Source organism: Diorhabda carinulata, chromosome 5 (genome assembly GCF_026250575.1).
Source record: "Diorhabda carinulata isolate Delta chromosome 5, icDioCari1.1, whole genome shotgun sequence".
NCBI lineage: Eukaryota > Metazoa > Arthropoda > Insecta > Coleoptera > Chrysomelidae > Diorhabda > Diorhabda carinulata.
The window spans coordinates 9684266-9700172 of NC_079464.1; the positions used below are offsets into that span (position 1 = coordinate 9684266).

At 31.7% G+C, this 15907-nt stretch overlaps 1 protein-coding gene across 1 annotated transcript; it reads right to left on the reverse strand.

Annotated features, from left to right (window-relative positions):
- Positions 1-1705: 1705 nt before the first annotated feature.
- On the reverse strand, positions 1706-14615 carry LOC130893837 (uncharacterized). The gene is made up of 4 exons (XM_057800251.1): positions 14317-14615; positions 6833-7072; positions 5764-6472; positions 1706-2488 (listed from the first exon to the last, which is right to left on the reverse strand). The coding sequence occupies exons 1-4, from the start codon at positions 14545-14547 to the stop codon at positions 1755-1757; spliced, it is 1914 nt and encodes a 637-aa protein (XP_057656234.1). The 5' UTR covers positions 14548-14615; the 3' UTR covers positions 1706-1754.
- Between the last annotated feature and the right edge of the window lie 1292 nt (positions 14616-15907).

The following is a 15907-nucleotide window of genomic DNA, read 5'->3' on the forward strand; positions in this document are numbered from 1 at the left end:
TAACCGTACAACGTTTTGTATGACATCAGGCGTTATTTTGTTAATTTCTTTCGCTATCCTGACTTTTTAAATAAACTTTTAAGCCAGAAATATTGTCTGGTCTATTTAAATATACTTCAGAAATAATCAGTTATTTCTATTTGTTCTGCTAAACATCAGGAAAAAATCTTGGAAGATACTAAAATATTAGTCAAAAAGCCAAATAAATAACTGATAACAGACACTTTAATTATGATTGGTTGTGGTAATAAAACAAGAACTCAATAAGAAGTTTGTGAAATTTTTAATAATAAGTACCCTGGTCAACACGTTTCGCAGTCTACAGTTGGCAAAATTTGAAAAAAGTTTCGTGAAAAACCGAGTAGAAATGTTCAATTTAAAAAAAATTAAATGTACTTCCGGAGATTGGGGCAAATTTGCATAAGACAACTAGAGAATTTGACGCCGGTAATGATGTACGTAAATCATCTATTTTGAGAGTTTTATGTAAAGAAAAAAGTTCAGTAGGCTCAGGATATAAATGAAGATTATCTTGATATAAGGCAGGAATTCTGTGAATTGATGATGGTAAGAAAAACGCAGATTTGCAGTTCACGAGAAAAAAAAAGTTTTTTTTCTGATGAAGCGACGATTTATTCAAACGGTACTTTTAACAAACAGAACTGTAGATATTGGAACAGAGAAAATCCTCACTCGATATGTGAGGCTCACACTCAATTTCCTAAGAAAGTGATCGTTTGGGCTAGTATCATCAACAATAAAATTATTTGTCCTTATTTTCTTGAGGGTACAGGTTATGGTGGGCTTATCTATATTTTTTGATTAACTTCTTAGTATCTATCGATCTATTTACTACCAACAAGACGGAGCTCCACCGCATTGTGCACGTACAGTTAGAAATTAACCGAGTTTTTCCCCAATAGGTGGATTGGAGGACGTGGATCGATCGAATGGTCCCCCCCGATTTGACTCATCTCAATTACTTCTTATGAGGTTATTTAAAATGTGAGGAAACAAAAAAGACCTGTTTCAGGTTTTTATCACATAGTACATAATAACGATAAAATTAAATTTATTCCATACATTTGGACCGCAATGTATATTCTTTCCAACGCATAGTCAAAATTTAAATTTTGTTATGAGCATTTCTTTTATCGCCTTATAAGGGCATAATAAGCACAATATGAGATCATGGCTATTTTCTACACTTTTCCGTGAGATGCCAGCTATTTGTATATTCGTCTATACATGTTTACCACATTCGAACTCAAGACACCCCCTTATCATCAATTCATTTGCTACGGCTGATTTCATTAATGTACTCACTAAATCTTTGTGAATTTATATTTGTATGAAGTTTTCGGAAGTATTTATTCAACTATGTTGCTCATTACGATCCATTTTGATACAGATATGGTACTAAATCTCACAAATTATATACTTAACTTACCTCAATAGTTACTTGTCGGTTTCCAGCGTGATACTATAGATTATAGGAATGTAACGTGAAAATAAATGGAATAGAGGACAAACAAAGGAATCGTATTTCCAATCCTTTATACAATTTTTTTTTGGAAAATGTAAAATCAAACTTATCTTGTTTAATGAAAACGGTTTAAAATTTGAATCAATATAAGTTATTATATTTTTCTTGATTGATTTAGGATATTAGTGATAATATGAAATAGTTAAAAACAGTTGATGATCATGTTTCACAGAAATTTATTGAAAATATAATATTAATGGTAACTAATTTAATCATTGGTTTTGTCCTCATCTTCTTTTGTGATGCTAGGAGAGGAATCATCACTTTCTAAAATTTTATCTGTGTCAGGCTTGCGAACCAATCTTGATGACGGGCCTGACAATGAAGATCTAGACTTAAGTTCTTCAACTTCTTCCTCTGAATCATCTGATTGTTCTTTCTCAATTCCTCTTTCCCATATAAATTTCGTCGTCCTATTTCCCTTCTCGTTTGGACCTGGAATGTCAGATTTCTTAAGTTTTGATTCATCTGTATTAAATTCTTTTTTAATTCGATATTCATGCAATGATCGATCCTTTTTCTTCATTGCAGGTGTCGAACCGTCTAGAATCTCTTCTTCGTCTAATAAGTACACTCGATCTTCAACAGAATGTCTTGTTCCTCTCTTAAATTTTCTTTTCGTTTTAATATCTTCATCAACTAGTACTTCATCTCCCTCATCATTGTGTTTGTCCAGATCTTCGATAAGATGTTCTTCATCTTCTCCTTTATTGTTCTTTTTTGTCTTCTTTGTTTTCTCCTCATTTTTCTGTTTCTTCTTACCTGGTTTGCCATCTTTTTCATCACCTCCTTGATCATCATTGCTATTTAGGTTACGAGAGGTATCAGAAATGAATGGGACTCCTGGTATGAATTTTAATACAAAGGGAATGAATTTTTTCAGTACTACTTTAAGTTTCTTTGTTATGACTTGTCCTTTCTGAGTTTGTCCTGTGAACACACCTGGAACAAATTTAATTAGATGAGAAGGTTATAAGTTGACACTATGAGCTCTCTTATAATCTATCATCTCACAAACTCACTCGTAAAACTTATGACATCATAACAAAATATCTATAAATTTCAGAATATAACAAGTGAATTATCTCAATCAAAAATAAATAGGTTTGCTCCAATAGAAGCACGACATGTATGAAGCGAAGAAATACCAAACATGTTTGACAGAAGCTTAATTTTTCGATGCAGAAGTAAGTCCAGTGAGTCCAGCGAGTTTCCAATTTTCAAAAATCATCCAAACTCCGAATTTCTGTAGTCAAGTCCTTATCGGAAAACCCATATATTGGACGCTGCCTAAGAACTTGAAGCTCAACACCATGATATCCAAATTAGTGAAACAACTCTGATATCTATGTTGCCATATTTTTAGTTTTAAAGAAGATATACTGGTAAATGTTTAAATAATATTAATAAACTGTGAAACGTGGCAGGTATTTTGAAACCGTTCAAAGAACTGTATCACTCATAAAATATAAAAATTAATAATTTGAAATGCTCATCACATTTGATACGTACAATAAGATCGAGAGAGTAACTTGAGGTCAGTGGCATAGGTGAAATATCATAAAATCAGCGTTATAATATTCGTGTTTATGGGATAACAGGTCACCATCAGAGATAAGCCTCTAAATGATGACATTATAAAAATATTTGATCAATAATTTTGTAATTTTTTACGTTAGACAGTCAACTAGATTGCAATATCCGATGAAATTGAAATTTTTATTTCCGTTATATGGAGCATATTTGATAATATTTTGTAATTTATTTGCGACTAATATTATGCTGTACGATTTATGAAACAAAAATAAGAAAATAAATGTGGTAAAGAACCCATGCGTGAGTGCAGCATCCGTAAATTCATTCCACTTTGTTTCCATTGCAGGATAATCTAAAAAAAGATCTAAAAAAATAGTCTCAAAATTGGGAATTGAAATCAGTGTAACTAATCTCTTCATCCACAATTTCCTTCGCTCATAACAGCAATTTTTATTATTAGAAGAAAAAGAAAATACCATAAAATTTAGAGAGAGCAACAGAAAAAAAGATGAGAAGGGATGAAACGTGAAGATCGAAAGGTAGTCTGAAATTTGAATCTGAAAATCTATAGCTCGTCCACATCCACTACCGCATGGGAGATTCACTGCGCTCTCTTGTATAAGAGCTGGATAGGACATGTATAATCTCCGTACAGTCCTGGACCATCCTAAGTAGATGTCTCAATAAGATCTCTCCTTATTTTTGAGAAACATCTATGCCAATATATAAAGTCACTTTTGAAAAATCAAAATTTTAATTTGGTTCACTTGAATTGATCCGATTTGAAACGGGTTAATAATTTATTGTACCTTATGACGAGAGTTAATATAATAAAGGTAAGTGAGCATAATATCGATTGATATTCCAAATATTATCCGTGTTTCGTTTCCGGTGCAGGAATGGATATCGCTTCCTACTGGCGACCGTCGAAATCCCTTCGACAGACATTTTTTCTCAGTAACAATTGAAAAAATCGATGAAAAAGGTTATGGCACATTTAAGGCATTCTGTTTCTAATCCACACTTCTATTTAGCATTCCTCTGTCATCACTATTGCAAGATATTCTAATATTGTCACTTGTTCTATTCTTATTTTTTTGCTATTAGTCTCACTTCCATTTTTCCCGTTTATAATCATTGTCTTATATTTTCTTGTATTAATTTCCGTTTGCAATTTTTCTATCTGTATTTTCAGAATTATTGTTAGTGCTTCCATCATTTTTAGTATTCCATCCATTGTTTTTATTAACAATAGTAGCCTTAGACTGTGCCTTTGTTCTATATATTATTCCATCATAAAGCCTTCGGATGTTTATCCATTCAGTTGAACTTCACCCTTTACTCCTTCATATACGCTTTTAGTGGGAGTTCTCAAGTATATGAGGTGTAATGTTTCTTCTTTTTCTTAACGTCTTTCTATTATATTTCTTAGTATGAAAATATGATCTATTGTTTGTCTTCCTTTTCTTATTCTTATGTATAATGAAATATCTTTATACATTTTACTTGAATTGAATATGTGAATATATGAAGATGAAAATATTTAATAGACATTCAAAAATTTCCCTTTCTCTGACATTTCCAGTCAAGGTGACAAAAATTGAACTTGAATTGTAGAATATGTTGAGAAATATCATGTTCTACTGACATTTGAAGAATATTTTACATTATACAGTGTATTCCAGGACTTCATGCAAAAAATGGGAGTGAGTAGATGACGTGAAAATAATGCTGTGACATGAGAAAAAAGTTATAGGCGTAAGTTGCGTAATCTGAACTTTTATTGAAGTATATTTTCTAAATTATATATTCGAACATTATGAATTTTTAATGAATGATTACGTTATGTCCATGAACTGTGTGTTTGACGGAATAAATAATTTTACCCTACTATCTGAAGGCCAGGACGGCTCGTGCCTAATGGTTAACAATCCGTAATTTTTCCATGGACAATCTGAACAATATGAAGAACAATAAGGCACTTTTTAATCATATTGATAAAATTTATATTTAAGAAGATACGTAGATTAATTGATCGTTGTACATGCCAAGAAAACTGCTCACCATGATTAGACATTCTAAGGAAAATCATCATAAATTATAATTACCTATTGAAAATACTTACAGGAGATATTAGAACAAAATCAAACATTTCTTATTGAAATACATACAGTAGAACATCCCGTTACTTACACAAGAAAAAAACTGAAATGTTGAATAATTCAATTATCAAATGTAAACAAAAGAAAACTATAATAAATGTTCGAAGTGGGTACCTTGCACTTTTACACACTTCCATAGGATTTTGTTTCGAACTTTGAAGATCATTCCAAGATTCTACGTTATAGCGTAACAAGTTTATTCGTAGGAGAAATTTTTTTTATCACAGCATTATTCCCATGTCACTTCCGAGTTTTTCGCATCAGGTCCCGCAACAATCTGTATATGTTTGTAGTCCTTATGTATTTTTTTTTTGTATGCTTCCATCGAAAAATCATCAACGGAATAGCGAAAAATAAGGGACAGTGGATGAAGATATAGATAAAAAATAAGAAGCGTAGGAAAAGCTAGATACTATTTTCGCTTGAGCCGAAGAACAGTTAAAATGAAAAAAAAAACAACAAGAAACTATACAACTCAGAAGTTGAACTTAAACTTATTTCTCTAATCTATGATATTACCTATTATGAATCCACAAACACCACTTAGTACTGCAGCTCCTCCGGGAGATGCTAAGCTAATTTTGGCAGCTATGTACTTGAAGAAACTTCCAAAACTATCAATTTTTATGTTCTCGAGGTTTGGTGATCCTGCACAATTCTTATCGCTTCCAAATGCTCCTACTTTCTGAAATTTTCGGTCATTTAAGGACCAGGAATTTTTTGCTGCATTAACACCGTTAAATATTTTTTTCTTTTTCAAAGCTGCATCTGTTATATCTTTACTTATCTCCCACTGTTTCCATGCCGTTTTATATTTGTTTTTCTTTTCGTTTTCAATTTGTGGGATTGAGTTCCGCTTACTGTTAGATGATCTAGGAATTACATCAGCAGCTTCTAATTTCTCTTGTTTTGTTGTATCTTCATTTAACATCATCATTCGTTCAAACTTTGGGGCAGCATTATCTATTTTATCTTCTTTTTTACAAGGTCCGACATAGCTTATGTTATTTCCTTCAATATATTGTTCAAGAAGAAGAGTGGATCTGTCTTTACAGTTTAAACTGATTCCGTTAGCTATCAATAATTTCAACTTAGTTATCGGTTTGAATAGTTCTGCATGTATATTGATAAGGTAGTTGTCACTGATGTCCAATACTTCCACATTCGGTATATTCTCAAATACTATTGTGTGAAAATTTGCAACTTTATTGTCACTTAGATCCAGTATCTACAAAAATTGAATAACCTTATTAGATTGGCAGTAAATACAGCGGAAAATCAAAAATTCTAAGAACCTCAAGAGCCAACGATGAAGTAACTAGAAATTATTTGTTAAATTGAAACATAAAGTCCAATTTTCGAGAATAGAAAATAATTACCTCTCAAATTATGTCTAGCTCTATTTCACTTGCTCTTTAGTAACAATAAGGGGTTGTTTATAGGAGTACAGGTGGTTAAATTTTTGAGTATAATTTTGTACTAAAAGCCTGCTTAGTTCACAACAAAATTCAACAATTTCCTAACATTTTGAAAAAGTTTTTGTTTTTAATTTCGGTCTACCGTGAAACACCATGTATTATAAACTTACTTTTAATTCTGGTAGAGATATGGGAGGCTGGCTATTGATTGATGCCAAACTGTTTCCTCTTAGATATAATTCTTTTAAATTGTTAAGGCTCAACCACCATTGATCCAAGAAATATTGGATCCTGTTGTAAGAAAGATCCAAGCTTGTCAACTGTTCCAAACCTTCGAAAGCGTATAAATCTATTTGGCTGATTTTATTATAGGATAAATTCAACCATTTCAATTCTGTCAGGTGCAGGTCCTGAAAATAATAATTGATTTTGTATACACATAACAATATGGTTTTCACACACGTAACTTCTTATATACTCATTTTATAAGAAGTCTAGACTTCTTCTTATGAGTAGGGTAGGTGATATAATAGATGTATATGTTGCTAGAATAAAATTATTGACCATTATAGTACGAGCAATATAGTTTTATTGCTAAGACCAGGGCTAGAAGGATAGAAGCAGTAGAGGTGTGTGTTCAAAAGAAAGGAAAAATTATCGAAATATGTCAGTACCCTACTGAATTTTGAGGTTACTAAGGACATTAAATAAACAGAAATATGTCCTGGTGAAAATATGAAGTTGATAATTTGAAGTTGTAGTTAAATTTGGAGCATTAAACTCAGTAGTTTTGTTTGCTTTCGTTTGGCTTCGCTACAAGTTTATTAGGAGATTCTGTCATGGAAAAACTGAACCATTTGATCGTTATTTGAATAAATAAGGATATGTCTAATCGAATATTGAAAAAAAGTGAATGTGATCTCAATAGCCAAACAACAACTCACATATTTTATTGACTGTGAAAAAAAAAACGAACAGTTGTTAACCATACAGGGAAATGAATTTTTAATAATCTAGGATTTGTATTTACATTCGTTTTTTTCTTCATAGAGAAGAAATAGTGACAATATAGAACGGCTACGATAGTGACAAACTTCACAATAGATAAAAGTTGCGTTTCAAGATTAAAAAATCAATGTCAAATGCGGGAAATTTGTTCAGCAAAACAATGAGGGGAATCTTTACTTGAAGAATTAAAAGATAGGATTTGGAAAGAAATCAATACAATCAGACTTGACATGCTCGGAAAGGCATTGCAAAAATTTGAACAAAGATTGGCATTTCAACCTCTCCAATTCAATTAATAAACTATTAGAATACAACAAAAATTTAACTAAAAAAAACTAATCAAATATTTTTCTCATCGAATAGTCTTTCTTTGATTCGAATGTGTTTGCATTGATATTTTTTTTCAAATTTGAGTTTATATTCATATTTTCATTTATGTTTTTATATATATTCATACTTAGTTTCTATTTTTTTTCTATATATCCTTATATCGTGGACTTAAATTTATTTTTAATATAATATTTAAGTTAGTACAGGGTGAATGGTTAGTGTGATTAAGCTTAGTGCCTCTTTTGTCCTTCACATATCAAAATTATTTTCATTCTTGATGAAAAATAATGTGCCATATCAAAGTTACATTTTTTTTTCAAATGAAACACCCTTCATACTTGATTATAGAAATATGGGTTGTGATGTATTCTCCGGGGTATTTAATAAGTTATAATCAATTTTCCATAGAAATCGTAACAAGTTCAATAACCTGTACAATGTAAGAGAAAATCAAGAATGAAGATCTGGTGCGACGAAAACACTCGAATTGTAGTGAAAATTCTAAAAAAATGATTTATTTGGTTAAGGCACCAATATTTCGTGTGAGTAACTAAAAACGTACTGCCAATATACTTCTTGTTTTATCAAGCATTCTCTATACCTAAAATTAATAGTTCTTGAGATATTTTGATTATTATGTGCAAAACAATGATTATGTACCTTTATATAATATCGTTCCCGTAATTTATGGGTATATTACACGTTTTTTCTTTGTATTTGTAATACAACCTCTATAGTACCAAACAGCAATTATAAAATTTCAGTTTTTAACAACCTAACAATTAATTGTTAAATAAATTAATCAAAATATCTAAAGGACTAATAATTTTAAGTTCAAGGAATTTTTTATAAAAAAGAATGTTGGTAGTACTTTTTTATACATAAAATACAAGGTAATTTACTTGAAAAGACCGATAAAATAATGTATTAGTATTTTGATTCACCCTCTATCAGATATATTGAATATTATCGAAATAAATAATTTTCTAGAATCTTCACTACAATTCGAATGCTTTAGCCGTAACAGATGTTCATTCTTGAATTTGTCCTATATTATACAGGGTATTGAACTTTTTCAAGGAAAATTACTTTTCAAATACACCGTATAACACATCACAGTTAAAGTATAGTTAAAATTTGTGTTTCATTTAACAAAAAAGTAATTTCATAAGGCACAGTAGTCTAGAACACCCTGTGAGATTGTAAATAATTGAACAATGTGAGAACTAGTGATGACTATAATCCCTCAAATTTTCAAATTGATATTTCAAACGAGAAAGGAAGCACCGAACATTATCACACTAATCAAACACCTTGTATATGTATGTGTGTATATGTATGTATGGCAGGGGTGGGCAAAAGCCGGCCCGTGGGCCGGATATGGTTATTTTGCTTATTATATCCGACACGTTGAGAAATTTGAAAAATTTGATTTTATATCATATAGAGCACAAATTGGCATGTAAGTTGGCAATTCAATTTATTATTACTATTTTCTATTATTATCTGTCAAATTTTTTTGTCCTAATGCTTTAAAACAACACTAATGCTTTTATCAAAAAAATACTTATGTACACATCGCTCATTTCTTCTTTATTCACTTACCATTATATTACTTGTGAATAAAAGTTATTATTATTATTATAGTTTCGTGGTACTTTCATTTTTCACTCAAAATCAAACGCCATTTGAAGATGTTTTACGTATATTCAGAAAACAAATAGTATGACATTTTGGGTGATATCAATACATTTTGATCGGTTTAATAAAATTTGCCATAAAATATCAAAGTTCTTATGGAAACAAAAACATTGAATGACGTTATCAGTGCATAATTACAACATCATCATAGCTATGCTTGCTCATAGTAAATGTACTGAATTTACACCTTAGAATCTTGGAAATTAGTCCAAATTACCCAAACTGTATATGTATATATATTAGTGACAAATTTGGAAATATGATATTCTATAGAATGCTTGGTTAACATATATAATGCCTAAAAATAGTATAAAATTCATGTAAATGAATTTACACTTTTACGTAAATTTACTTAATCTTACCCAACCTAGTATAACCTAATCTTTTATTGTTTGGTTGAAGTTATCCTCTTTTTACCCGGTATCATTTCCTATCCAGTTATTTTTGTGTTTTCTTCACAGTTTCCGATTCACGTTTCTCAGTCTCTTTACTCAATACCCTTCTGTTGCGTCCTTTATTATCCCACCTAGTGTATGTGAAACATATGCTCTGTATCTTCCGAGTTATAGTAGTCATATTTACATACGACTTCACTCCCATTCTATTGTAATATGGATTGAGGCCAGAAATTGGCTAAAGTTGAAGTTTATATTTCCATGCTTCTTTCTTAACCACTTTCCTAGGTCCTTATCCAACTCTTTCACGATAGTCCCTCTATTCTTTCATCATTCCTCTTATTCTCAACTGTGTATATGTAGCATCCCTGTTATTCCTCGCATGGCAATATCCAATTTTATTCTGTATGCTAGCCTCAACTGGCCTCTATTCTTCACTTTCTCCAGTTCCTTTTTGTTATTATCGTATTTGATTTCTGTTTCCTATGTCGAAACTGTTAAAAGCAGATTTTAATGAACTTTGTATGAGTTTTTTCGCTACTTGTCTGTCGTATCACGTGTGATATATGTACAAGGTCCTTTACGACGAGCTGAATCGATATGCATATGGGAAAGTACTGGGACTAATGTTCTGAAAATTTGAATAGGTTTTCAGAAATGCTCGTTCATCTAAAATAATTTCAGTTTTCTGAAACTTCCGGTTATACCGTGGACCCAAACTTCGTTATTTTAAACAGACTGCTGTGATTTTTACTATCTACGCCAAATTTCAATATAACTTTATATGAGGCATCGTTTGCCTAAAGTCCACCATTTTTTAATTATTTGACATTTTCGAAATTTTTGAACATATGCAGCGCTCCACTTAAAAAAATATATTTTCGAGTTTAAGTAAGTCAGGTCTAATATTTTTAGGATTTGGACTTACAGCTTCCAAAATCTGTGATAACCTTGACATACATTTATATAGGGCGTTCAGAAAATGGTGGCGAATTTCGCTATCAAAAAATTTCGAAAACTTAATTATTTCCAATGGCGACCTTAATTGTTCTTTCCCATTTCCCATTGGATTCTACACTGTAAATTAACGGGACTTTGTTAGTAAATTCATATATTTCAAAATTAACGGTTTTTGTGGAAACTTGAAAAAACTGAAATTTTCATGGTTTTTAATTTTCACCTGCCGATGACGAACAACGAATAACAAAAGTTAACGTATCAAAAATTAAAATACTTTAGTCAATTAAAAAATGTTTAAAAACACTACACTAAGGGGAGAAGAACAAAACTAAAAAATTAGACTAAAGTAAATGTTCGAAATGGTTGCCCCCAACTTCCAAACATTTATGGATTCTTCTTAAAAACCCGTGCTGAGTGGCGTTTCAAATTGCTTGCGGTGAAAGGGTTCGAAATGCATTCTGAACTGTTTTCTGACAGTCCTCTTTTGTAGCTAGCGGCGAAGCATACACGATATATTTTATACGACCCCAAAGAAAAAATCTAATGGGGTGATATCTGGTGAACGAGGCCATTGATGCGGTCCATCGTGTACTATCCATCGGTCCTCAAAATGACTCTGTAAAAAGTTATTCACCAGCGCACTACCGTGTGATGGTGCTCCGGTGTGTTGATACCACAGCTGATTCCAATTAAAATTTAGAGAGTGTACATAATTTTCTAATATTTCTAGATATCTGTTACCTGAAATAAACTAAAATTTGGAGTAAAATTCATCCTCTGATATGAATAGTATGATTACCAATCAAATTTTCGTCATAAAAATGTACCACCAGCATGCTGTCCTTTTTTATCCCAGCAAAAACATTGAAATTCCAGTACCCTTGAAACTGTCTTTCACGCAACATGTGACGATTAGTATCACTCCAATAATGAGAGTTACGCCGGTTAAATATTCCATTCTTCTGAATTTTACACTCATCTGTCCAAATTAAGTTTTGTAAAAAATTTTCGTCTACCTAACTTTTAATTAATATAAATTCAAAAAAAGCAATTCTACTTTGATTGTCACCTGGCTTTAAATTTGGTACCTACGAGATTGAATACGATGGAACTTGTATTTTTAAGAGTCCTGTGAATACTTATCTCTGATATTCCCAAATCTCTTTCCGCAACGGTTAATGAATTTTCAGGATAAACTTTGAAGTATCCCCAGACTGTAATTTCATTGGCTTCATTGTCTACGACAGGACAAACTGACCGTGGGTTTTACAATTATGAGCCGCGTAAGTGTATCAGGAATAGGTCGTGGTCTATCCCGATATCGCAAACGGAAAGTATCGCAGGCTCGTTTAATAACCCTATCACATTCCCCGTATATTACCAACAAATTGAAATAATCTTCACTGATAAATCCTAAACGGGACATGATGAACACTTTTGCAGCGCGTGAACGTCAAGCTGTTTCCATTGTTTGTTTGTTTTTTGAAATGTTAGCTTTTTTGGTCGCTCCAGACAACCGGCAATTAAAAACCATGAAAATTTCAATTTTCTCAAGTTTCTACAAAAACCTTTAATTTGCGATATATGAATTTACCAACGAAGTCTTCTTAATTTAAAGTGTAAAATCCAATGGTAAAGAAAAAATTGGAAGTTGCCGTTTAAAAAAAATTAAGTTTTCGAAGTTCTTAGGTAGCGAAATTGGGCACAATATAAATTTTTGTCAAGGTTCTCACAGATTTTGAAAGGTGTAAGTGTTATTTGTCCAAATCACAAAAATATTAGACCTGACTCACACTCACACTCACACAAAATATAATCTCTATATGTCCAATAATTTCGAAACTGTGGAATAATTAAAAAATGGTGGACTTTAGGCATACTATGCTTTGTATAAAGTTAGGTTGAAATTTAGCGTAGATTCCAAAAATTTGGTCAAAATCATAGAATTCTGTTCAAAAGAACGAAATTTGGAAACACTTCTGGTATAACCGGTAGTTTTAGAAAGCTGAAATTATTTTAGTTGAAACTGGCATTTCGGAAAACCCATGCAAGCAAATTTTCAGAAAACTAGTCGCAGTACTTTCCCATATACATATCGATTCAGCTCTTCTTGAGGGATCCTGTACTTTCAGGTATTCAATAGTTTGTTCTGCTACTATTATCACTTCCTCCTACATACTGTTTCCATTCGCTGAACGGCTAGTGTCCTTTTTATTTCACAAACTCTACCCTAATCATAATATGGAATGTTATTACGTGGAAAATTATATTTAAGGTTAAGGGGGGAAGGGTTAGATCATGCGAGAGTTTTGGGAGGAACGGGGTATGAGACTTTTTTGAGTCTGATAGAAGTAATTCACGGTTTTCTTGGCTACATGTGACGTTATCTTTCTCAGAAGCTGGATTTTTAATTGTAAGAGGTAGAAAATCAAAGGAGGTTCTTATATTATTTGAATATATCGATACGCAATTATAGCAGCCTAGATGAAGATCAAAAGTAACATTGAGCCATAAACAATGACACTTCATAATGTAACGACGTTCGCCTCATCTCGCTTTTATCATCAAGCATCTAGATAGAATCGGGGTTATTGCTGAAGACGAGAGTCTTCAAACTAGTCGTTTTTGGTACAACAGAGGTGCGTTTATTAATATTAGAAGAAACACCAGATAAGGTTCAAATGAAAAAATTCTAACATTTCATTTCTCTTTAAATAGATGGAATTCCATGAAGCCTTCCATTTCTTGCAAACCACTGAGTTCTATTGCTTTTGCCTATGAAAGAAATTCCATTAGAGCTTATAAACTTAGACGCTCACTTATCATATGGCTCTGAGTCTTCGTGTTCGGCATTTTTTGTGCCATCCTTGATACTCCACCAACACGAAGACCAACAATTCAACTTTTCTCAGTTAGGTGCCGAGAATTTCAAATCTTTCAAACAGATAATGGATTAAAATAAAATACATTTTTGTAGGGAATATAAACATATTTTTGGAAGAAAATAATTTTATTGGATATTGGAGTTGGAGAGAAAGTGAGAAATAGTTATTAATCATTCATTAATGGTTTAACTCTTATCCTCACACATTAGCGCAGAGCTTAATCTAATGTCAAAAGGTCTACAATACTCAGGTTATTTTTTGAGGATCAAAGAAAAGCAGAAATCGTCCAGAATACAGAAACTAATAATAAACGTTCGCATTTAAAGCGATAGGTAGAAGGGCTACATAGCTGGATTTGTCGCTGCTTATACTCACTGAAAAAACTTGTCTATTCAAATCACTAATGTGATTATGCGATAAATCCAAGTACTCCACAAGAGGCGAAATTGCGATTTCCACTGTAATAAGATTTTTACTTTGGCATGTCGCTCGTCTGTAATCGTTTATTATATCACAAACACAATAACTAGGACATGTTTCTTCGATAACACGTGCATTCGATATGTAAAACAGTAAAACACAAAAAAATATATATCTAAGGCCCATAGTGGACCCTAATTATTGAAAAATGGACCGTTGTGTAGCGTTGTTATATTTTTGTTATTACTAATAATACCTGGTAAGCAATGCAGTCATTAATTTATTGTTTTGGTATCAACGAGCGATAAACTTGATAAGATACAAGATAACATAGAGAAAGTGATAAGTAAGATTTGGTACAACGGATTTACTGTTTTATTAAGAGGAGTCTCACATAAAAGAGAGTATTATTATCGACAAATAGTTTGAATGATTCATCTTAGGCTGTCTACATATCATAGTGCGTGTTTTACTTACGTGATAAAGTTCTATCTGTTAGACAGAGAGATTTCAAGAATTCATTAATAAATAGAACCCATTTAAACTGACCACATTGAATCTTATAAAGAGTCGTCACTGATGAACTATATTTGCGCATGCGTTAAGAGATTCCCATTGAAATTACAACTATTTTGCAGGCTTAGTTTCTGTTTCTCCCAATTTAATTCAAACGTGACCGTAACGTATTAATTGACGACGATCAGCAATATCTTCGAAAATTCCACCAAATGGTTATGCACGCCCGTTGGATTGAGAATGAGGCTAGAGAGGTAGAAGAGGACATCTATGATATGAAATATAATTAAGATACTGGCTTTAGTAAGAAACAGAAATCTTCAAAACATACAGCATTTGTCTCTATCATATATAAATGGGCTTCGTACATTATCCAACTGACTTCATTGTAATCAGACTGGAAACATATTTGGGTGATTCCGTTCTAACTGTGATTTTTTGTATTCAAAATTTCAAGATTTTAAAATTTAACTTTTCTAACTTTTTTATGCATATTATTCATCTATTTTACTGTAAAAATAAAACTCTAAGAGGAATTTACTACAACTTCAAAGTATCACGAGCAAGACACAAATGTCGGATTTTGAGTTCCACGGTACTGACTCATTTATCCACGGTACTGACATGGTAACTTAAGATATTAAACAACAAGTGCATCAATTTTCCTCAGTTTGATCATAAACATTAGAATTTATAAGGTAATTAGTTTAAATCATTTGTTACGACAAAAAAAATTAATAATTTATCGGTAAATTCTAGGAATGGACATGACACGGTACTGACATTCAAGTGATGTAGTATAAGTTTTCTTTAAGTGGCAAGTTATATTGTATAAAAATAATGTTTAAATATCTTAAGAATTATTCAATTAACACAAAATTTTTATTAATTGATTATTAATTAATGACTAGTACAAAAAAACAATACAGGACATTGAATATCACAGTTAGAACGGAATCACCCATTTATCGAAAAATTCATCTTATTTACTGAGTTCAATAATTGCCTATGTTACATTAGAATTTTTTAT